The following is a 24,115-nucleotide window of genomic DNA, read 5'->3' as shown; positions in this document are numbered from 1 at the left end:
GAGCCACCCAGAAACAGCAACTTAAATCCCACACTGGGATCTGACTGTGTCCCCTAAAGCTACAGGAGCTTTAAAAGGCAGCCCAGAAAGCCCTTGGAGAGGAAGGGTTGAAGTATCTAAGAGCATTTGCTTTTTTGGTTTTTATTTATTTATTGTTTTTTTCCTATTTTAATCATTTATATTTTAATTACTTATTTTCTGACATTGTTGTTAGTTGGGCTGCAATATTTGAGTTCTCCCCCCAGGGGTAGTCCCACATTTGCTTTTTTGCATATCCTCACACTGTTAGGGATTCTAGGCAATGACCCAAAGGGAATGGGTCAATGAGGATATTAGCCCCTTTATAAAGAAGTCCATTTTCTGGTCCTCTTGCTAGGAAACAGGAGGGGGGCCCCTAGGGCTTCTCAAGTTTGTCTTTGCAGGGCTAGTCTGTCCCACAGAGACGCAAGGCTGCTTTCCCTAGGACCACACTTTATTAGTGCTGCCGTCTCTGAATGGCAAGATGCTTCCCCTCTCCCTTCCCTGGGACCACTGGGTGAAACTCCTTGAGCTCCTCATGTGATGAGGGGAACGGACCCACATCCACACTGAACCAAACAATTCTGCCTCAGAGGGTTTCAACTGGCTGCAGCCCACACTGCCCACCGTGGGGACCTCCAGGGTGTCCTTGCAAAAGCCATCTAGCCAGACTCCCTCCCTTCATTCTATTCCCATGGCTCCAGCCCGCATAGCACCTAGCAATGTCTCCGCTTCGGTGCCATCACCCAAAAAATATTTGCTGAGCTAATCGGATTCCCAGGACGCAAATAGGCTCCACCCGTAACAGACATGTCATCTCATGCACAGACTCCATGGAACTGCCTGCTTTGCCATCTTTTCCACTCCCTGGGATGGGGGGATACTCTTGTCTACCCTTCTGTTCAAATTGACTTTAACAGTAGTGACGGGCACCTGGTAGGTGCCATTCAAATAGCCCTGACTCCCAGATTGTGTCTAGACAGTATCTACTACCTCACGAAATGGTTTACTCTCTCTACGTGAAAGGTGTCCAGATATGACCACCCCAAGATTCTCTGAGCTTGCCTCCTCAAGTGCTCAGCTCTGGCATGCAGAATATTTTGAGGTAGAAACAGTGAAGTCTTCAGAAGCTGAGGGGAAGCTTCTGTTTTTACTGACTTCTTCACCCTTTCTTCACTGAAGCACAGTTCTCCCTATACTGAGCTTCTGTTCTCTTCTTAACCAAAGTAATCGCTGCTCTCCTTCTTGTGACTTAGAATGGGGATATTATCTGGATGTAGAATTCTCTCTATCTGAAAACTATCTTTTTACCCTCAGGATGAAGAGTTCACCTACTTCATGCCTGTCATGGTTGGCCTGTCTTTTCTTGATGCTGAAAAGACAGCATCAAGGATTCATATCCCTGGTCTGCTCTATTATTCCTTAGAAGTTACAACCATATAAATACTCTCTATATTATTCAATTTTGACCTTTTCATTTACTAATCTGTCTGATACTGTTTGTCCACATTTAGAAGAACCCTAATAGGGTAGGAATCATTCCCCCTGCCCCAAAGGACACAATTATTCTTCAAGCATTTTCATAAATTATAAACAATTTAAAAAATAGAAAATTCATCCATTCATTATTGGAAACATAAAGCAATCACAGAAGATATGGCAGTCGATGAAGAGCAAGGAAATAGTTTGTTATTGATGGTACATTTAATTTATAGATCATATAAAACCCACATAGTATTATGGGTTCAGTTAAAAGAAGAATTTTGTTTGAAAAAAAAAAAACAGTTTTCTTTAAGAACACAGCTAAAATTTAAATATTTTTCTTTTGCTGGCAATGAGCTTTACAGATATTTGAAAATAAACATAAAAATAATTAACTATTATTGTATACTGTTTGACCAAATATTGTAGCTGAATCTTCAATGCACAAAAGTCCCTTACTATTGATTTTCATGGTAGATTGCATAAGGACCCACTTCTGTATGTGCCTGACGCCTGGAATAAGAATTGTATGGTGTAGAAATTCAAATGGGGCTAGTAGGAGGCAAAAGTGAATGCAGTTAACTGTCATTGACAGCATGAAATAACTGAAATAAGTAAGGAAATACAACTGAATTATTTCAGTGTGTTTTATGTCCTAGTATGAAAGCAGAGAGTTATGAAAATTCACATGTCATATGAAAGCATGAAACCCCCAAGGTCATTCCATTTCAGTAAGCATCCATTTTGGGGAAGGGCTGACATTTACACTTAGAAAAGTTACAGTGGACACAAAGGAATTCTCTTCCCTCTGACTCTCATGTTGTCGGGCCATTATACATGGCATTTGCCCAGTTTCAAAGTCACCCAAACTTAGGCATCTTCCTTCAAAACCATGCACTGCTCCAGCTTTCACTCCATGAACTGGTTTAGACAGTTCCTCTGTTTCCTACTGCTCTTTCTATGAGGTACATTTCTTTGTACATTCTCATTGTTTGCACATTGTGTCTTTCAGAAGACATGCAGCTTTCTAAGGTCAATCAGTATATTTTTTTCTTATGTACATGTGCCCAGAATTCAGCAGCATGCTGTCTACCTGTCACTCCATCCCAGTTGGAAGATTAATAACAAATCTAAACAGAACAAAGAATTCTTGGCAGAGTTCTTCATGTCTTCTACAGAATAGGAATGGTGCTGTTTTGACTCTTCATGCTTCTGCTGGACTCTAGTAAACAAAGATCTTGTTCATTCCAATAAAGTACTTAATTAAGAAGAGTTGTTGAAATGTCAATAAATATTCAAAAGGGAGGCTTTCTGCAGATAATTTGAAATTCAAATAATCTAGCTGTGATAAATGAGAGTTGATGGTAGAGAAATTATTAGTTACTCATCTGAATGTGCTTATTAGTCCCATAGCAGTAGTTAGCACCATGTAGAGAAAAGAAAGGAGAGGAAAGCCCTTGAAATGTTCACCCAGCCAAAAGGCAGGGGAGGAAGTTGGAAGTTAGAGCTTCTAACGTCTGCTCAGCTACAAGACTTCCTGGAACTAATCAGGGGACATGTAGGCACCTAAGATCAGAGAAAAAAACTGAAATAGAAAGATCCTGTGTTAATTGGGGTAACACTCCAGCGCCATGGTTAGCTGCCAACCCCCTTCAGTCTCCCCTCAATTGTTATACTCAGCCAAATTGTAAATGAAATACCAAATTGTGAACCAATTAAGAGTAAAGTAAATATTTATCTTACATAATGACTATACCATGTCACTTGGACTCCCAGTTTATCCAGTGCTTAGAGTTGTATCTTTTGCTGATGATTTTTAGACATTTCCATGCAGAGCAGACAGATGGGGAGTGGGGTAGAAAAAACTAGTAGTTATTGTCTAGCAGGCACTTGAGTGAGCTGTTGGAATGAGATGAGGATCACTACCTTTATGTACTGGAGGCAACTGGAGTTCAGAAAATCTAATTAACTCCAAGGAACTGGAAAATGATAGAAATGTAGGTGTCTTCAGGTTTATCGATGATTCTACCACATAATTCTAGTAACAACTTTCCAAAAATAAAAGAATGTTGGGGAAATTTAGTTCTTTCCATTTACATTGAAGCATTTTTTTTAATCCATCCATCCTTTATTTATGTTCCTTTTCCATACACTTGAAAACAAATTCTATGAATGAGTTTCTTCTCTTTCCAATTTTTATTATTGTCAGTTATCATTTGTGATATTTATGATTATTTTAATTATGATGCCTATCTTTAAAATGTATTAGTGTGAGGGTGCAAATGTATTATTTTACTTAGTTTAGCATGTTACTAAAAATAATATCACATGAAATATTAATACCTCTTCTAGTTCTTAAACGTGATGGGTTATTTGCATTAGTTGACAGCAGTGATGTCAACAGCAACACTGTGGTGTGAGTTACAAATGCACGTCAAAGTCAACACTTCAGACTGCTAAGTTTTCCTCACACATCATCACTCATTCCACATTTTGTAGCTCACACATAAGTCAGGCAAAAATATGGACTATAGATTAAATAACTTTCTTAATTGCACCCATACTTGCTTGTTTTGATTCTTAAAATCTTTATTATAACACGATTTTATTCCTAAATGTCATCACTTATGAAATGAATTTCCTAGTTTCTATTTCTATGTCATGATAGTAGAGATAGGACATAATAACAAGAATTACAGTTGTTTTTCTTTTGCTTGATTTTTATTCCAATCCTTTAATTTTCTAATTTCGGGTGGAAACACCAATCTTTCTATTACTTCAGTGCTGCCTTGAAAGAAGCTGTTTTTTTTTTTTTTTACTTTTAGAAATTTTGTAGCTTATAAAACCTTTTTAAAAATAATTGATTACAATAAATGTGCACCATTCTGAATCTCTGATATAGAATTGTGCTATATTTTTCAATTTTTAGTTCATTATTGTTTCTTCCTCTAGCTACCCTACTCATATCTTGGTTAGAAAGGTATTTTTTTTCTATTGATACAATATATTGCACTAATGTATTTTGCATGTTAAACCAACCTTGAATTTCTGGGATAAATTCCATTTTATTGTGGTGTATAATTCTTTTTATACATTGCAAGGCTTATTTTGCTAGATTATTTGAGTTTTTGTTGTTGTTGTTGTTGTTTGTTTGTTTGTTTGTTTGCATTGATAACCATATGAGGTATTGGTTTGGTTTTTTTTTTTTCCCTTGTGATACCTTTGCTTGGTTTGATATAAGAGTAATATTAAAGTTATAAAATAATTTGGAAATTGTTCTCTCCTCTTGTATCTTTTGGGGGAGTTTATGAAGCTTTGGCACAATTTATTTAGATATTTTTTGGAATTTATCAGTGAAATCGTGTGAATCAGCAGTGAAACTGTGAATTGGATTCATCAATATCTTTAATTTTTACAGGTATATTTAGTTTGTATATTTCTTCTTGAGTCAGTTTTGGCAGTTTATGTTTTTCTAAGAATTTATCTAAGATATCTAATTGTAGGTTTATGATTGTTCATCGTTTCCTTTATAATTATTTTTATTTTATTTTATTTTATTTTATTCATTAGTTTTATAAATATTAATGATTATTTTATATTTAATTTTTTATTTCTGTACCATTGTCCTTTATTTCAGTATTGATTCCATTAACTTAGTCTATTTTTATCTCGGTAAATTTGCCTAAAGTTTTGTTAATTATGTCACCCTCAAAAAACCAACTCTTTATTTCATTGATTTTCTTTCACTATAATAAAACTGAATTCTTACTATTGCAGAATGCAACATATATTTAAGTTAGTTGTAAGCCCTTAATCATAGGCAGAGTAAGAGGTGTTGTCTTGTGATAAATCTCCACAAATACTCATTTTGTTCTGAAGGGCTGGGCTATGGAAGCAGGGCATTGTCTATTAAACTCAAGACTCTGAGCTCTATTTGTTTGCATTCCATTTGAATATTTTCATTATTTGAAATAATAATGCTTTGATAATAACTCCTGCAGTATGATGTGCAGAAGGCTTGTAAATAGTTCAATAGTGTAGATCAGACTAAAATAGATTTCATCACTAAGAGCTTTTATTCTTTGAGAGAGAAAAATAATCACCCTGGTGAGTCCAGAGATTATTTTTGCTCACTCAGGTCAAAAGATAATTTCACTTCTAAAGCAGCAGTGCTAAATAATGTTTACTAAAAAAAAAATGAATTTTTATTTAAGGTCCTACTATAAAGCTATTTTCCACACATGAAGTAGCAAACTAAATGAGACATACAGGGGGGCGGGGAATTCTATGGCTAATTCAATGCAATGTACTGGAAAGTTTTACTGTGTTCAGTTCATAATAGTTGAGATAAAAATTAATTAGTTCACCTTTGAGCTCTAAGGTCAGAATATGATTTTACCTAAAAAGTTAGGTTCTAAGCTATTTACTTCTGATTACAGGTTGATTAAATGCAGGGATGGAAGAGTAAGAAAGAGGTGTTCAAAAATTGAAGGTTTCCTGGAAATCCCTATTTGTCAAGACCAGTTCTACTGGCTCTCCTCGTTAACATTTCACCCTCTTCCTTCCAGTCCTAGGCATAATCTACCACCAGGATAAAACAAACAAGCAACAACAACCAAAAGTTTTCACACACATCTTTAATAAAGAAATTGAAAAAATAATTGCCTATGAGGGACTAACTTCCAGAAAAGACATAGTAGCCCTTAAGAAGCCCTTTTTATTCTGGCACTGGGAGTTCCTGATGTTTAGATCACTTTTCTGCTCAGCCTATAATAAACTTATTCCTGCTGAAATCTCAGAAACATACCCAGACTTCTTATTCAGTGTTGGTATTTACAGGAAAAACCTTGCTGTTAAAGAGAACCACATGAGATACGTGATACAAAGAAAACCTGAGAACGCTATCTCACAAAACACCTCACAAAATACCATTAGTCTTAGAAAGAAAACCACTCACATGGAAAAAAAAAAAAAGCCCACAATGAACAAAACAGAAAAATTAGCATAAAAGTAAACACTTTGGGACCCCAGGAAATCTTTACTATTCTCAGAGAGACTTCAGCAACCATTGCTGCCCAAAGGGAAACAAAGATCAATATACAAAAAAACAATTGCATTTCCACATATTAGCAACAATCACAAATAAAAATGTTTCAATGTCATTTACAATATCATCCAAAAATATGAAGTAGTAGGGATCAACTCCAGAAAAGATGTCAAGTCTCTATATTTAAACTCAAGGAATATTGCTGAAGAAATTAAAGATGGCTAAAATCAGCGGGCCTCAACCAATTTTCACGCTGGATGACATTTGGCAATGTCTGGAGACATGTTTGTTACTGTAAGTAAAAGGGTAGGGTGTGCATCTGGCATCTGATGTGTTGAGGCAGGGATGCTGCTTGGCATCTTAGAAAGCATGAAAAAACTCCACCACAATAACTGTCTAGCTCAAGATGTCAGTGTGTCAAGGTTGAGAAACCCTGGCATTGGGGAGGTAAATCTTGCTTATGGATCAGGAGACTCCAAACTCTTGTGATGTCAGTTCTACATTCAATGAATCGATGTGTATATATAAACATACAAACACACAAACCCACACACAGACATACACACATACGTATATTTAAGCCATGAACTAGAAAATTAATTTTTAGCCTCATAATAAACATCATTGGTTGAGATAGGGTTCTTGACTTCAATGTTGCCAAACAGGTCAAAGAAACAGGATAAAGAGTCTGAATATGGACCCACATCTATATGGACAATTGATTGACAAGGATGCAAAGATAGTTCAATGAGGGAAATGATAGTATTTTTAAGAAATGGTGCCAGAACAATTGAATATGCATATATAGGAAATAAACTTTCATTACTACTTCACATCATATACAAAGTATTATTTTATTATGATGTTTACTTTATTATGATGTTAAGCATATCATATTAATTCAAAATATATCTTAAGTCCAAATATATATTGCCTAAAATATAGAACTTCTATAAGAAAACTTAAGGAAAAAATGTGTATGCCTCCTTGGTGGTGCAGGGGTTAGTCTCAGTGTTATCAAGCTGTCACCAGTCACTGCAACATGAGTTTGATCCCCTGGCCAGGGAGATGACCCACATGATGCAGAAAATCCCTCCGTGCTGCTCCTCTCAGAGCAGTGTATGTATTTCAGTAGATCTACATGTTCTGCTCCCCACTCTGTCTCTGGTCAGTCCCCTCAACCTCTACATCTGTGATGTTTTTGGACACCTAAAGAAATAAATTTAAAAAAATGTGTAACCTATAGTTAGGCAAAGATTCTTGAAAGCAATACCAAATATGTGAGCCATAAATTAAAACAAAGTATTTTCAATGGACTTTATCAAAATTAAACAAACAAACAAACAAAAAACAACTTCTTTTCTCCCCAAAACTAAGAGAATAAAAAGAAAATCCATGTAGGAAAAAAGTTATGAAGCATATGTATGACAATGGAATTGTAGCCAAAGTCTATAACTCTATAAATCATTCTCAAAACACTATAAGGAAACAGTTAAAAATGAGTAGCAATTTAGACAGATCCTTTATTAATGAAGACAAATATGAAGCACATAAAAACACGAAAAGGTGCTCAATGGCACTCATCATAACAAAAGGCAAGTTAGAACCAATGGGAATACCACTATACTATTTACCACATGCATACATATATACACACATACATACACATACACACACACTTAGCACTTCATAATACTACCCAGTATTAGAAAACTAAAATTGTTAAGACTGACTACTATACCAAGTGCTGAAAAATATATGGAGGAACTTAAAAGTCCCAAACACAACTGGTGAAATGTAAAATGAAAAAAAAAAAAAAAAAACACTTTTATAAGTTGGATACTTCATAGAAAGTGAAACTGATACTATCCATAAGATATCTTAGTTCTTATTGAACTCTTAGTTCTTATTGAACTCTTAGTATTACCTAAGGAAAGGATAGCATATGTCTACCCAAAGACTTATCCACTGATGCTCATAGCAGCTTTATTAATAAGAGCCAAAAAGTGGCAACAACCCAAATGTGTCAACAGGTGAATGAATTGACAAATATTAGTAGTCACACAATAGAAAGCTAGTGGACCTACAGGTAGAGAGCTGTGGACACACATGATGTGAGTGTTCTCTAGATAATTAAGTGAAAGAAGCTAGAGGGGGATGTGCATACTATTAGATTTCATTTATGTAATTAAAAATAAAAAATACAACCTAACCCCTAATGCATCAGTTGTTGAAAACATATTAGTTGTTGTGTGGCTTCAGGAATGGATGTCTTGGAGTGGGTTGGAGCTATTACAAAGAAACACAAGTAAGCCTTTTAGGGTGGATGGGTGTATTATTACTTTTATTGTTATGATGGTTTCATGTGTCAAAATTTGTCCATTTTAAATATGTGTAGTTTTAAATGTCACTTTTGCTTCAAGGCATTATTTAGAAAATGAAACAGAATTGCCAAATATAAAGTCTATATGCAAGGACATTTAACTGACATAAAACTATAGTGGTAGAGAGTGTTTATATATTAAGGGCCAGAGCATTCAGTGCAGAAGCACAGGAAAAGGGTAGAGATTTCTTTTAAAATAATAAAAGAAAAATGTTCACACCTAAGATATCTTTAATTTTAGAGTTTCACCCAGTATGTACAGCAAGTAAATAAAAAAAAAAAAAAAACTCACATTAAATACAAATTTCCTCAGTTGTCCCAGAGTAGAGAGTTCCTATTTGGTAACTATGTGGGTTGTTACTAATGACCAACTTTTATAATTAATCTATATACATAATATTAGATGCTAAAATAGAATTTTATGATGGTAGGCAGAATGTAAAATTTTCAACTGGACAACATACAAATTTAATTATATTTAAGAGAAGATGGAAGTTGAGAAAGGGGGAATAAAACATTGAAAGATAGGCATGTTAATAATATTATCTCACCAAAAATTGAACTATAGGGACAGAAGTTAACTAGAATTTTAATGATCACTTTATAATATATGGAATATTGACTCATTATGTTATACACTTGAAATGAATATAATGTCTTATATCAATTAAAAAGAATTCACAAGTTCTTCGTGATTAAATGCAGTATTTTTAACAGAAGTACAGGAAAAATTTGTCTTAGCTAAAAAATGGTGTGCAAAAATTTGGAGTGTCTAGCAGATGTCTAAACCCAGAGAAATAAATGAAAGTTTTAGCTGTGAAGATATTTTCTTCCAATCATCTGGCAACCAAGGCCACTAAGTGGTTTCCTAATTGACTTCAAGAGGCACACGTAACATCCACACCCTCACCCACTCCAGGTAGGCCTTCAGTTTGGCCAGTTAGTGAACTGCAAGTATCCACAGTATGGCTTGCCTGCATTTGACATGGAAGCTACTTATGGATAATTCATGGATCATAGCATGTGTGTCCCTCAAATGCTAAAAGTGCTTCAATCAAGAACTGCTAGTCCTGGCACAGCTATCTGCCCTAATAGGTTACCATGAGTTCCAAAGATTCATTTACTCTTTGAAGAACAATAACAATTTCCCATTCAAAGTCGCAGTGATAATCTCTGTCCTCGAGAATCTGGCAAGACCTATAAAACGGTATGAAATGTGTATGGGTTCTGGCAATCCTGGGACTCTGCATGAGGATGTTCCAGGCAGAAGCCCTGGGTGTAATTGGATCCTGCATTTGGAGAGGTTTACCTGATCAATGAAAAGGAGGGTGTGCTTAAAAGTAGCTTTAAAAATTTTTGGTCAACTTGGAAATCCCTTTTTTTCTGTAGTAATTTGTAACTTATCTGATGTTACCCACTTAATGACGTAAGTGAGAAGTGTCCCTATACTGATATTTCTAGTGTTAGGCAAATAATGAGTGTGAAATATGTCCGATTCAGGGTCCCAAAGTAAACCAAGGATGTATGAAACCTATCTATACAATGAGAGAAGAAAACCAGGACCTACAAAGACTTACTGGCAAATTTGTATTATTTTGCAGAGAATAGACAAATTTTAAGGTAAACCACCATTCAATACTCCCTGGCAGAGGGCACTTTTTCAGACTGACAATGTTGTGGGGAACTTCCTTGAAGGTATTTACAAATGAATCAGTAGTCTTCCTTGAAGATTTATTTCTCAATATAATTTCTTTCAGGTTTGATGTGTCTGACAATCTGAATTCCTTTTTTTTCTTTCCTTCCTTCCCTCTCTGCCTCCCTCTTCCCCTCCCTCCGGTCCTTCCTCCTTTCCTTCCTTTCTTCTATTCTTCCCTCTCTAGCTCCTTCCCTCCTTCCTCCCTCCTTTCACTCCACACCTCCCCTGCTACTTCCTTTCTTTCTGCCTGTCTTCCTTCCCTCCCTCCTTCCTTGCCAGACATTGCTTGTTATTTCACACTGTAGAAGAAACAAAGGACATTGCCTTTAAGTGCTACAGAACTAAAGCATATGGGCCAACATTACCTGTGTCAGAGGTGACTGGTAGGTAGGTTTCCTGGCCTTTCTCTCATTAAAACACTCATTGGAAGGCAGGAACAAACTGGATTTCTGTGAGTCTAGTTACCTTTGAAATTCAGAATAAATCTGATTTAAAAAAAATCATCATTCAGCATATCACACATGCAGCATTGAGCTTATTTCTCTTTACTTCAGCATAACTTACACGGGCATGTGCAATACAAGCACCTGGAATTAAAATGACCATTTCAACAACAGAGAGACAAGGAAGGAAAAACTCAGTCTTCACATTTAAGTCAGTTCGTCCTTTTTTAATAAATTTGAATTCATTCATCAACAAGTTTCATATTGTATCTATCACTCAATTTTGCTGTTTTTTTTTTCATGTCAAATAATACCAAAAAATTACATCAATGTGCTTAAGCAAAATTGGGTTTTAATTGATCTTTACAATGAAATGAAATCAACATGGGAATTGTTCATGACAGCGATTGCCTATTTCTACTAGAATAATCCTGTACTTACCTTGAACAGACTCACTGACTTGTGAAGGAGAAGATATGAAACAAGAATGACAAAACATGTCTACGGGGCTGGCCTAGGGAGAGCCCTGGCGAGAGAGCAGCTTTCTGGGAGGGCTGTGTTTACCCAGGTGTTGGGAATTGAGTATTTCGGGAAAACATGGCACCTTTCAATGCAGTAGAAGAGGTAATCAATCCAAGGCACACTAGCCAGTGTCCTGGGAAAGTTTGATTCACCTGGGCAGCTCCTTGCCTCATGTGTCAATGTTACTCTGACCAATAGTTCACTTTAGATGGGGGCCAGAGTCAGTTCTACGAGTAACAAAATATTTTACCAATTGTTCTATTTTGCTTATATAAAATGGCTAGAAAAAATGAACTAGTTTTCAGGTGGCAATTTAAAGTAAGAACTATGGGATAGTTTCTACTTTCAAGCCAGGAGATTGAAAGTTGGGGACATTCTCTTTTTTCAGGACACACCATTGGTGGGACAGACACCAGTGGAATTATCTACTAGATGCTGAAAAGGAACACCTATGGCTGCAGTGTGCCGGTCCCCTCAAAACCAGTCCCGGACATGCTTGGCATCACCTGTGAGAGGATTTCTCTGGTGAAAATGTTAAATCCATAGCTTGGCAGAAGTGCCTTTGATGTGAATGACTGAACGGTTGGAAATTCAGGGTGCTGGCATTAAAAACACATGGTGTTGCAGACATACATGTAATTTCAAACCTAACAGGAATATTACCATGATACGCTTTCTATTCATTGAAGATTCAGGGGGAAATGAATGTCTCATGGTATAGACAGTGAAACCCCTCCACAGTCCTGGGGTTGGTGAACAAGTATCACATCTGCTTTAAAGATTACTTGAGTCTTACCAGTCTTTCTCTGTAAGGATTTAAGTAATAGGGCTCTTGAATTACCCCACGTATAACTAAATACGGGTAATAGCAAACTGTCATAACAAGATTCTTCTGTACATTTTGAGCTCCTGTGCAACATTTCAGAAAGACAGGACTACTTAGAAAATTAACTTTTTATTATGTTCAGTTGTTGAGAAAGAAAGAGCATTAGATCCCAAATTCAACTATTCTCTCCTTACTCAAAGGTCTGGATGTGGGTAGTAGCCCACCTCCCAAAAATATCAGAGGTCTGGGTTCAGAATTCATCAACACGGCTCACTCACTGGCTTCGGTAACTACTATGGAGTAATGAGAGGTCACTTAACAGAACAGAGAACCCAGTTCAATTCCCGTCTGTCAGTACAGAGTTCTGCTTCTCAATATTTCTTGCAATGCTATTAAAAATGGAGAAGCTATAAAATAATTTCATTAGAAGAAAAGTAATTTTCTTCCAAAATGAAGTAAAGCAAACACATACCCAAGGATCTTAAAAAGTTGTGTTTTTTTTTTTTTACAGAATATATGTATGTATTTGTGTGTGTGTGCATGTGTGTGTGTGTAGTTACAAACACTATTTATAGTATAGCTATTATGTTAACTTCATCGCAGTGTCTACAAAGTTGTGGATCCCAGTCTTGGTGCCAAATGCATATAAAAAGCTCAAAAGCTATTATGACTATTCCATGCAAATTTATATCCAGAAAACCTTGGGGACTGCAGCTCTTCTGAGCTCCACGGAGTCTCTGCCTTTGATACCTCAACTATGCATCAAAAAGGTTTTGAATCACTTTTCTCCCAGAGAGAATTAATGTCACAGTTCTGAATAGTATAAATTGTACATTTAAATGAATCATCAACTGCTTTTGCCCATGTTCATTTGCATTTTGGGGTCCCTCTTCTGCATGTGGGGCTCATCCCTTGAATCACTAGATACAGAAAAGTATACCTGAAGTATTGAAAGGGATAAGGTCTTCATAAAGTCTTTTTTTGTTTTTTCCTTTTTACATGTTAACAATGATAAGGCCACTTACAAGGTTTTTCCCAATCTCTTGAACTTTTAGGATCCCCCATTGTTACCCATGATAAAAAAAAAAAAATGTCAGAGAAAAGCCAAAGACCAAGAAGTCCTTGGCTAGTCTCCAGACGAAAATAAAGTCAGAGAGCAGCGTTTTGGAGACAACGTTGAAGAAAGTCATGAAGGAGGGGCCAGGGTAATAAAGTCAGTCGTCACTCCTAGCATGCGACTATGTGGCTTATGTCTTGCCTGATGGTGGGTTTTGAACTGTTACAGACTCCCCCAAATTACAGGTTGTGATGGCCGTCAAAGGAAAATCGAGTGGTCGCAACTGATGGTGGTAGCCAACACCGAGTACCTCCCCAGGGAAACTGACATCCTGTCCACCTGGAGAACAGTGGTGAGGATGAGACTCTGGTCGTTGGTTTCAGACAGAACAGAGAGGGTGAGGCAGATGTGGCATTACTGGGGTAAAGTATTAATTTAGCAGTTCTTTCCTGAATATTTTACTTATTTTTTTCTCCAAATGCTTAACTTCACTGTGACATCTATTTGCACAACTGTAATCATTTCAGTTTATGGATGCCTGTGATAGAAATATTGTTTACAAAAAATATATCATCTCTTTTTTTTCTTTAGAAAGATCTCATCTAAATAGTAAGTTAAGGTTGCGTTTATGAAACCGGTGCACCTTGTCTTGTTTCTACGAGCTTTAAAAAGTCCAAATACTGATGAGGCTGTGGATCAGAAGGAACCAAAGTGACTGTGTGGGTTGTAGGATTGCTCTCCTTCGCCTTAAGAGAACGGTCACGGGTCAGTGGCTGTGTGGTGGGTACTGGTCGTGTCCTGCAGCGTTAGTCTAGGAGCAATTGGATGTGCTTATGACATGTGTCAGATACAGAAATAAAGGCATGAGGATGTTTCTTGGTCTGAAATTGAACAGTAGAAGTGTTTTCGCTTCAGTCTTAATTCTACATAACAGAAAGTAGTTACATCACATAAAGAAAAGTAGATCGCATGCTGCTGTGAGAGAAAGCATAAGGAACAGAATCTTGATAAATATACATATATATGCATATTATGCAAATATATTTCATATTAACATACAATGTTATAAGGATGACTGATAACTTAAAGACCAGGGGGAAAATCATCCTACGAGGTTTTACCTTAGAGTAACAAAGAACCTGAGACGCTTTCTGTTAGATATCAGGCCTAAAAAATCCATCCAAGATGCGGAGCACATTGTCAATGACTGAAATGTCAACTAAACATTGCCAAAATGTGCCACTGTGTTCCCACATGACAGGTAAGCTGGATCCACCCCTAGTGAACAAATAAATACACCGTACATCAGGGTACTTACAATGAGATGGCATCCATTCTCAATGGGTGTTCAAAAGATGAACATTCAGACATCAACGTGGGATCTACCTAACTTTAAGACAACAGGTGAGCGCCCACCAGCAACTCACCTTTTCCACTAACCCAGTACAGAAAAAGTCTGTCTGATGAAAGTAAACCCCATTGCCAAAAAAGTCAGAAAGCCTTCACTCAGTAAACTGAAAGAGAGGATATGAAGTGTGTGACTTGTTTTAAACTAGCAATATCAGTGCATGAATTTTCAAAAATGAATTAAGAGCTTCTTTCTGATTTTTAAACTAAAACATCTAACTTATGATAATAAAAGACACATTTTGGGATGATATTGTGTTTCACGCCCTCATTCTCAAGGCATAATATTTAGACGATGCTTGTCCCTTTCAATTAAAAAAGAAAAAAACTATGACTTTCTTTAATATGCATCCTGTGTTAAATTGTCCATAGCTGCAAAATGTATACATGTATGTGTATTTGTTTTATATACACATGGGTCCTTACACCTGTGTGTATAAACATATACACATACATCCTCATATACACGTGTATTTTATATATATGCTGAGAAAGTTCACATATATATACAATTGCGTATGTATATATGTGTGTGTCTGCATGTGTGTGTGTCTGTGTGTGTACACAGGTATAAAAACTTGACAGGCAGAGTAATATTTCACTCAGTGTTAAATGAAGTCTCTGAAAAATCAAGTACAGTCACTCAGTTAACATAGTACAGCCAGTAAACTAAGTTGAAAAGAGAAAAAGTGAATGGAAATACGATCCTGGACCATCTGTCTATGGCATTCACATCGGTTAGATCAGGGATTTTAATTTTGAGCTGCGAAGATCTCCTCCTTAGGTGGGTCTTCTTGTGCGGGATGCCTCTGTCCCCCAGGTGTCGCCCATGCCCTTCCCTAGGCATGCTCTGTTTCCTGTACTGGATTCCTGAGTTGTCAAAGGATATTGCTGAATTCCTGGTGTCACCAACGCTGCCGGCGACCTCATTCATTTCATTGTGAACCTCCAGAGGCGTTAACAGAATATTTCCGTGAGCATCCACCTAATCGGAGGGAGACATACATTGTTACACAGCTAGCGTGCCAATAAATCTAATTTCCATATCCAAACTCAAAGGGATTGAGGTCACAAATCATGCCATATGGATTATGGGAAATTGCACATCTGTCAAAACCAGTGCTGTTTCAGTGGGAAATGTCAGTTTGGTTTTTAAAGATCTTATTTCTTTGATTTGAAAATTTTCAAATGGGAAACTAAATAATATTTAAATTTGAAATATTTAAAATAAATTTCAAATTGGAATTTCACATTACGGAAAAAACCTTATGGGAGAAGCAAAGTACAAATGCCTTCCAAAATCTTAACTTGAGTATAGCCATTTTTCACAACCAGACACTGGATAGAAACTAAATGTTCCCCGTTATCCATGTAGCATGTGACTCCAGTAGATTTTTGACTAATTGCAAATAGTACTGCCTATGACATAGACTGTTTTATCATATACTTACACATCTATGATACAGTCTAATTAATCAAATAATCACAGTAAGAGATCAATAATGTGACTATGATCTCTCCTAAAATATCTTATTGTGCCTAATAGTTTCAGACTGAGATTGACCACAGGTAACTGAGACCATGGAAAGCAAAGCCACAGATATAGTCAACTACTATATTCTTTCCCATTTTTCTTTGGAAACCACTCTGTCCCCTTTTCTGATGGTGTACAAAATACCCACTTTACCCAATGGAAGGACACTCTTGATGACTCGTAGGGTGGAAACCAACCCCACCCAAGGATGATCATTTTGCTTAATTATTTTTTTTTCCAGGTGAGAGGGTTGTTTTGAAGGACTATATTCAAGATAGACTAAAGTTTCTTCCCACATTGGATCCAAACTTTAAAATAACATTAAGATCTTTCATGATGATACCGAAGAGTCCAATTATTTATTGGTAGGTCTGCTAGCCATCAACATAGCAAGCCTAAGACTGGGTCCCTCATGGAGTCCTTTTTGGATTGGGTCTATGACCACTCTTCTCTGAGCACCACCAACCCCTCTCGGCCCTTGAGCTCCCTCCCATGGACCTGGTGTTCCCTGTTCACTAACGCGCTCTATGTCTTACCATCTGGCATCCATCCCATTGCCAGGAACACCATCTCGTTTGCCCTACCTCTGCAGAATGCCTACCCCTTCTTCTAGAACTAGATCAAGTATTTATGGCATCCTCAATGAAATTTTCACAAAACCTTTTCTTTTGTGAGAGGATAACTTATTGGAAATTAATAGGTCTTCCTATTCTCTGTATTCTCCTTCATGTCAACGAAGGTATTGAGATAGATATTCAGGGGATGAGGTGGAGAGAAGATTCCACACTATGCAGAGCTCTGAGCTGGGCTGGAGCCACAGGTGGGATGGTCCTGGACACGCAGTGGGCCCAGGCACAGAAGGGCTGCAGATATCCAATGTCAACGAGGTTTGGAAATACATTCAAGTTCACTTTTATTATGAGTAGGAAAAGAGATATGCCTTCTAGGATGCCACATCACTCTCCAGAACCTGGGAGTATATTACCTACACAAACAACTTTGCCAATGTAGTTCAGGTCATGGGCTCGAAAGTAGAGAGACTATGGTCCTTATCAAAGTGGACCCAATCTAATCACATAAATCCTTAACAGTTGATTTTCTCCTGCTGCTGGAAGCCGAAGAACTCGAGTTTCAGCAGAAGGTAAAGGAGAAGGATCTGAAGCAGGACTGGGTTAGCCACTGATAGGAAAACCATAAAAAGAGGGGCCTCCCCAGGGGCCCAAGGGATTCAGTCTCAGCTCTATGAAGCTCTCTGTAGTCACTGCAGCACGAGTTTGATCCCCAGCCAGGCTGGTGACCCACATCGTCCAGCAGACCTCTCCTGTCTCTCTTGCTGCTCCCTCAGCAGTCAGTCCATCTGTTCTGTCCCCCACTCTTGTCTCTGGCAAATCTCCTCACCCCCCCCCCACCATTCTGGCCTATGTTTTTATGCATAAGTAAATAAATAAATCCTTTAAAAAGCCATAAAAGAAATGGGATGACTTCTAGTAGCAAAGAGTGACCCTGCTTGACATCCACCATGGTACCAGAGGCCTCAGCCCCACAACCACAAAAAGCTGTATTTGAGAAACAACCTGACTGAGTCGGGGCAGATTTACCCCCAGAGCCTCGAGAAGAGAACACAGTCCCACAGCTACTTGGCTTCAGCCTTCGGCAACGCAAAGCGCAGAGCATCTGAATCCCATTGTGCCAGACTTCTGACCCACAACTGTGAAATAATAACTGGTGATGTTTTAAGTGGCTACATTTATGGTTATTGTTATGGCAGCAGTAAAAACTACTAGAGGAGAGAAACAAGGGAAATTTAGAGGGAAGATGCATTTTTGTTGACCTCAAAGATAGAGTAGACATTTTTCAAGGAAAAGAAAAAAGAAGCAATAAAATTAGCACACGTTTTGAGGAGTACCTACAATGTTGTGATGAAAGGCAAACTAGTTGCGTGCCCCCCCCCCCCCATGAACGCACACACAGCTCCTGGCACATGCTAAACTCCAGAAAGATAAGCAACCACCACTCTTCTCACCATCACTATAATCTTATACTCTTTTTCCCCCCTAAGATTTATTTATTATGCATACAAGAGGCTTCACCAGAGACAGAGTGGGGCGCAGAACAGGCAAATAGACAGAAATACACTGCTGAGGGGAGCAGCAGATGAGACAGAAGGGGTCTGTTACACCATGTGGGTCACCTCCCTGGCCAGGGTGGGGAGGAATTCACATTGCAGTGGCTGCGGACAGCTTCACAGTGCTGTTTTAACCCGTTGTGCCACCAGGGAGGGCCCTAATCTTTTTTTTTTATTATTACAAAAGTTTATTTTTACATCATTTTGCACTTTTTTTTTTTTTTCCAGGGAGGGCCCTAATCTTACACCCTTATCAGAACAGGATACAACTGATGAATGGGCAGCAGAGCAGAGTCAAGCCAGTAAGGGTTCCTGTGTCACGTGGAAGAACGCCATCTTTACTCTTCAGGTAGTGAGAAGGAAAAGTGACCTCTAGGCGGAAAGGCTTCATACTCCTGATGCACAACTAAAGCTGTAGACCAGGGGTTAAAGATAGCATCAGAGGAGAAAGCAGAGAGAAGGGCCCTGGTTAGAGCGCCCTGCAGGGCTGTCTGTTTCCTGGAGGGCAGCCAGGAAGAGAAACACCAAGAGGCTGTGAGTGGTTTCTCTAACAAAGCAAGGAATCCGGGACTGCTCCAGGTCTCGGCTCACAGACCTCACAGCTTCAGTACCCAGGCGCAGCCTGCAGTGATGAGCGTGCAAAAGAAGTGGAGAGTGACTCCTGGCCTCCCCAGGGAGCTCCCGCACTACTCGGACACCTGCTGCCCGGAACCGCAGGGGAGGGGCTGGCCACCGTGGCCCAGGATCATCAGTCCCCTGAGGATGAGCTCAGCCAGCCTGGAGGAGTTTCGAGATGCAATGGCCAACGCAGCACTATACTAGGGAGGAGGCGCTTCGTGGAGACCCCTGGGGGGTGGGGGGGACATGAAGATCGCTCAGGCTTTTTGCCCTGTTGGCCTCTGTGGCCATCACTAGTGGCCTTGAATGCAGGAGGTGCTTGGGAGTGGGGGCTCGGGGTAATCATGCTGGTGGATGCCTGGAGTGTGGAGTGGGCACACGTGAGTGGGCACAACTGAGCTGAGAGACTGAGCTTGTAAGGGCGGCAGCGCAGAGGATGGGGTGGCGAAGGACCGTGGGGGCAGAGTGTGGTCGAAACCAGTGAAGAGACCACCAGAGAGCCCAGGGAGCCTAATATTCACCAAAGGCTGGGCGTCCTCTGACGCCTGGCGCCATGCCTGCACTGCACCCAGCTGCCTCACTACAAATGGTGTGGAAAGATCATCAAAAGCCTGGAAAAGCTACTGAGCGCTCCAGAACTCTCCCTTGCCTGTGCCTCCTCCTGCCCGCCTACACCTCACCCATTCTTGGGAAGGGGACAGAGCACTGACGGAACATGGGAGTTTTGTTATTTTTAATCTATTTAGAAGAACATTCTAATGGAGTTTGTATCTTGAAAGTACCAAGAATATGAGACCTCTGCAAGAGTTTAAGGGTTTGGAACTTATGTTTCATGTCAGGACATTTTGCATTTCTCTGAAATGATTAGCAGTAAAACCTTTACAACCTCTGTGTGTGTGTGTGTGTGCGTGTGTGTGTGTGTAGTCAGGTTCTGGTGGTTTGGGACACTGATCCTGTGATACTAGGCAAAGGATACAGAAGGAAAAGGCAACAAGCAAATTAATGTTTGGCTGGAACAGGACAGGCCACCAGAGTAGTGGGCAGTCACACAGCCTAGTGCAGGCCACCCAGGGGTGGGGGACAGCTGAGGCCCACAGAGGTAGCCACCCTCCTAAAAAAGGGAGTGATTGGAACCTGCTTTGGAAGCTGAGGGCTGTTTATTCCTCAGGCAACAGGCAGGAGAGCTCAGTGCGATCCTCTGGATTGGCCTTTCCATGTAGGCAAATTCAAGCAAGATCCTAGAGGAGAAAGATTTACGCTTCCTTCATGCTTTATAGCACACAGGTGTGGTTTGATGTGAGCGATGGGAATGCTTTCCCTGGAGAGGTTGTCAGCCAGGGCCATCGGTTCATTCAGTTTATTTTAGTACTGCAATCACTGTGTGAGAGCCAAATTTTGAGCCTGACAGAAAACTTATTAGATTAGCACTTAAAGAGATTTAATACATTGAGATCATTTCTTCAATTAGCTCTATTGGATGTTATTGAAATATCCAGCATTTCCATCAAATTTACTTAGTGGAAATAAATGTGTTTAGAACAAAATTTATCATAAGGTGAGTCAGAAAATAAGCAAAGGTGGGAAATGCTTGTATTTTTTTAAACAACAATATACAATTTATTATGTTCAATAATATACCACTGACTTTGTTAGAACCTCAGAAAACTAAAATTGTTTTCCTGAACAGAGACAAAGTATGTGATGTTATTTGGCCTTAAAGAATCTTGTCTCCATTCTATGGAATGTTTTAAGTACTTTTTATATATTATTAATTTTCAGATAGAACTTGATTTATACGCTCAGTGTAATGTTTTAAATTCCACAAAGGATGACATGAAACTAGAAGTCATCCACTTAGTAAACCCAAAGCGTCACTCTGTAGTCACACACAGGTGCAGGACTGACATGAGGAATAAGGTCCTTCCCGTGGAGGTCTCTAGCAGGTGAGATAATGAGCATTTGAGATAATGAGCAATTACATTTAAATAAGACTGCCCACTGCCAGGAACCCCATCTCCAAACAGATGCTCATAATACCATCTCTTTTCAGTTAGAACTGTCTGAGAATCCTCTTTCATTGAAATCGAGGAGATTGTGATTCATAGCCCTGTTGAACCAAATATCAAGTAAAGTCTTTCCTTAAACAAAGGATGGGCAGTATTTCTAATGACTTTTGCAGGTGAACTTTGATGATATCAACACTCAGATTTTCACTTGGGTTTAAAAAGCTGTATGAGGAGCCTTCCTCTTTCTTCATACGTAGAACCCAACTGATGACAATCACCAAAATTCCACTCAACCTGTGCATCTGCCCTATGTCCTCTGTACATATACTCTGCTTCCCCAGGAATATTCTGGCTGGTTTTATCCAAGATATCCAGAGCAGGCTTTTGCCAGTACATGCCACCTTGGCACGTGTGGTTACATGTATCGAGGCCTGGTGGGCTGAGAGAGAAACTTACCATTACCTTAATTAATGAAGATTACCCAGATTTGGGTCATCCAGAAATAACTTTTTTTTTTTAACTGAGACACCTGTCTTAAAGCAGGGTGAACATGCAGTGACAGAGTTTTGTCTAATGAAGCCAGCCAGCCCCTCCTTGTCATAGGTTAACCCCAGGCTCCTAGCCATGCCTCCTCGCAGGACAGAAGCCCTCAAGTGATCCCATTTATTCTATACATTTCAACCACATGAACTCTGCATATATAATTAAATTTGGCCTTGTTCACCTACTGATCTGCTTGATGTTAATTTCCTTCAGCAGCAGAAGAAGAACCCAGAAGAATAGGGGAGTAATCTCAGCACTGTTAAAGCACTGACCACCTCTGGGCTATGGTGTATTTGGTAAGGTGCAGAGGATTGGATGTGATCTGGCAAAGAAGACATGGTGGCCGCAGGCCATGGAAAAGCCAGGTCATGAGCCCGGAGCATACGCTTATAGGAGAGCAGGGAGTAACAGAGGCAGGAGAGCATGGAGGAGGGGAAAAAATCAAGGACCACGTTGTGGAGAAAAACATCTGCCAACCCATGAGGAGGACAAGATGTAGATGAAGAAGAAAGGGACTCTGGGAAGAGAAATTGAAGCAGCAGAGATAACAATATTTATGGCGACTTCAGGAAACAAACGGGGAGAGTGAAGAAAGCACAAGAAATAAGGTCAACTGAATGCTGAGTTGATTTTTTTTTCAAGATTTAATAAGAAATTTGACTCAATATCCTGTCTTCTCCAGTCCCTCACGACTGGTGTGTGCATTTGGGGAAAGACTTGATGAAGGTGGGGATACAGTGTAGACCTTTGAATTCTAACAAAGAGAGAAGCCAAACCCAGCATCATCATTAATTTACAAAATTAGAGAGCTCTTGGGCGCTCTGTATTTTTATGGTTACCTTGCAGCTATTTCAGGACTTAGCTCACATGAGGTCGATCCCAGTAACCAATAGTGTTTTGCATCATTCTATCCCAACTCAACCCTAACCCTTATATTCTAATGGAAGCAATAATGTTTAAAGGAATTTGATATATATTGTATTAATGAAACACGATAAACTAGTTAGGTTGATTTTGACTTACAGTTTTATACTTCAAAAGATCTCCTTTAAATGTCTACTGGTGTATTGAAAACTTACACCAAAATTGCCAGGTGGTAATTTTTTCAGAAAGAGTTACAGTTACTAAAATGTGTAAGATTCAATAAAACAAACTTTTAAAACAAGTATTTCCTAAAGCGATGTTAATCTTTGTCTGTCGTCAAAAATTCCAAGCTTAGAGCTGAAGGAGGAAACTGCAAGTGAGAGGGACCTGAGTGCCTTGTATAGAATGACAGATGATGACTTACAATTTTTAAAGCAGTTTCTGAATACTCCTTATTTTGAGGAGTTTGTCTCATATTGATGCTAACTACAATCAGTGATTTTGATATAGGTATTCTTTCTGCTTTATAACTTTGACACAGACATTCAACCACGAAATATCTCAGGCAGATTCTATCACAGAAGGGTATTTTCTTTTTTTTTTTCTAGAATATTTCACTGGACTGGCAACATTACCACCATCTTATTTTTTACTTACCTTCAAGATTTTACAATAAGTAAAAATACTCCAGTTTTAGAAAATTGGGAAGACATCGGCCATGAGAAATGAAATCTTGCTCTTTAGTAGGAAACATGATGTCAAGTCTGCAGCTCTGATTCCTTGGCAAGAATAATGACTTTCTGCCACTTGATGAAATTCAAATACCAGTGGTTCAACTTGCAAAATATCACAAAGCTTGTAACTGTAATGCATTGGCACCAAAGACTAACTCTTGGGTATAGAAACAACCCATGAACAAATAGAGGTTAAGCACAAATAAATTAAGGTCAAGACGTACATTGCACCACTTGTCTGAGGGAAACTAAGTGAACATTTCAATTATTCATGAATGAACCACTGAGTTAAGATATTCTACAACTGCTCGATACAAGGAAAGTCTACTCATGGCTTTACAGTAGGGTAAGCAAAGTCATCATCCCAAAAGCAGGTGTCGTTGGCACAGATCTCTCATTGGTCACCTGCACTATCACTGAGGGACTGTGCTGGTGTCCCCTTAGAGGGCACAGAAGGTGTCACAGCAACGACAGTGACAGCTAAGTCCTTGCTGCTAGTCTATCAATCCATGCTGCTGTGCCCACATTGGTACCTACCCTGAGATATAACACTGAACTTGATGAGTAAATTATAATTCAGTGGACTCTTAAAGTCATTGTCAGTTCACAGAGCCTTTTCTGCTTGGCATAAAGTTTTATTCTGACTTTCTGTTAATTCATCTACATCACATGGTATAAAATGCTGGGAAAGATTCATTTCTTTTTTGTTGTTGTTGTTACGATTTATTTGTGCATACAGAACTGTGGTACAGGCCAGAGGCTCAGGGGCAGCGAGAGGCTTCACCAGAGACAGAGTGGGGAGCAGAACAG

General features: G+C 38.9%; 1 protein-coding gene across 1 annotated transcript in view; it reads right to left on the bottom strand.

The window, feature by feature from the left end:
* Nucleotides 1–10,890: 10,890 nt before the first annotated feature.
* The window catches only part of GABRB3 (gamma-aminobutyric acid (GABA) A receptor, beta 3), a 150,494-nt gene continuing 137,269 nt past the window's right edge, over nucleotides 10,891–24,115 (bottom strand). Inside the window, exon 9 of the mRNA XM_004693066.2 lies at nucleotides 10,891–15,866. Coding sequence (XP_004693123.1) covers nucleotides 15,525–15,866 — 342 coding nt within the window. The 3' untranslated portion in view covers nucleotides 10,891–15,524. The remainder of the gene's footprint in view (nucleotides 15,867–24,115) is intronic.

The sequence above is a fragment of the Condylura cristata genome, unplaced genomic scaffold (genome assembly GCF_000260355.1).
Source record: "Condylura cristata isolate star-nosed mole 26May11 unplaced genomic scaffold, ConCri1.0 scaffold00035, whole genome shotgun sequence".
In the NCBI taxonomy this organism is placed as follows: Eukaryota; Metazoa; Chordata; class Mammalia; order Eulipotyphla; family Talpidae; genus Condylura; species Condylura cristata.
This window is presented reverse-complemented; position numbering and strand designations above follow the sequence as displayed.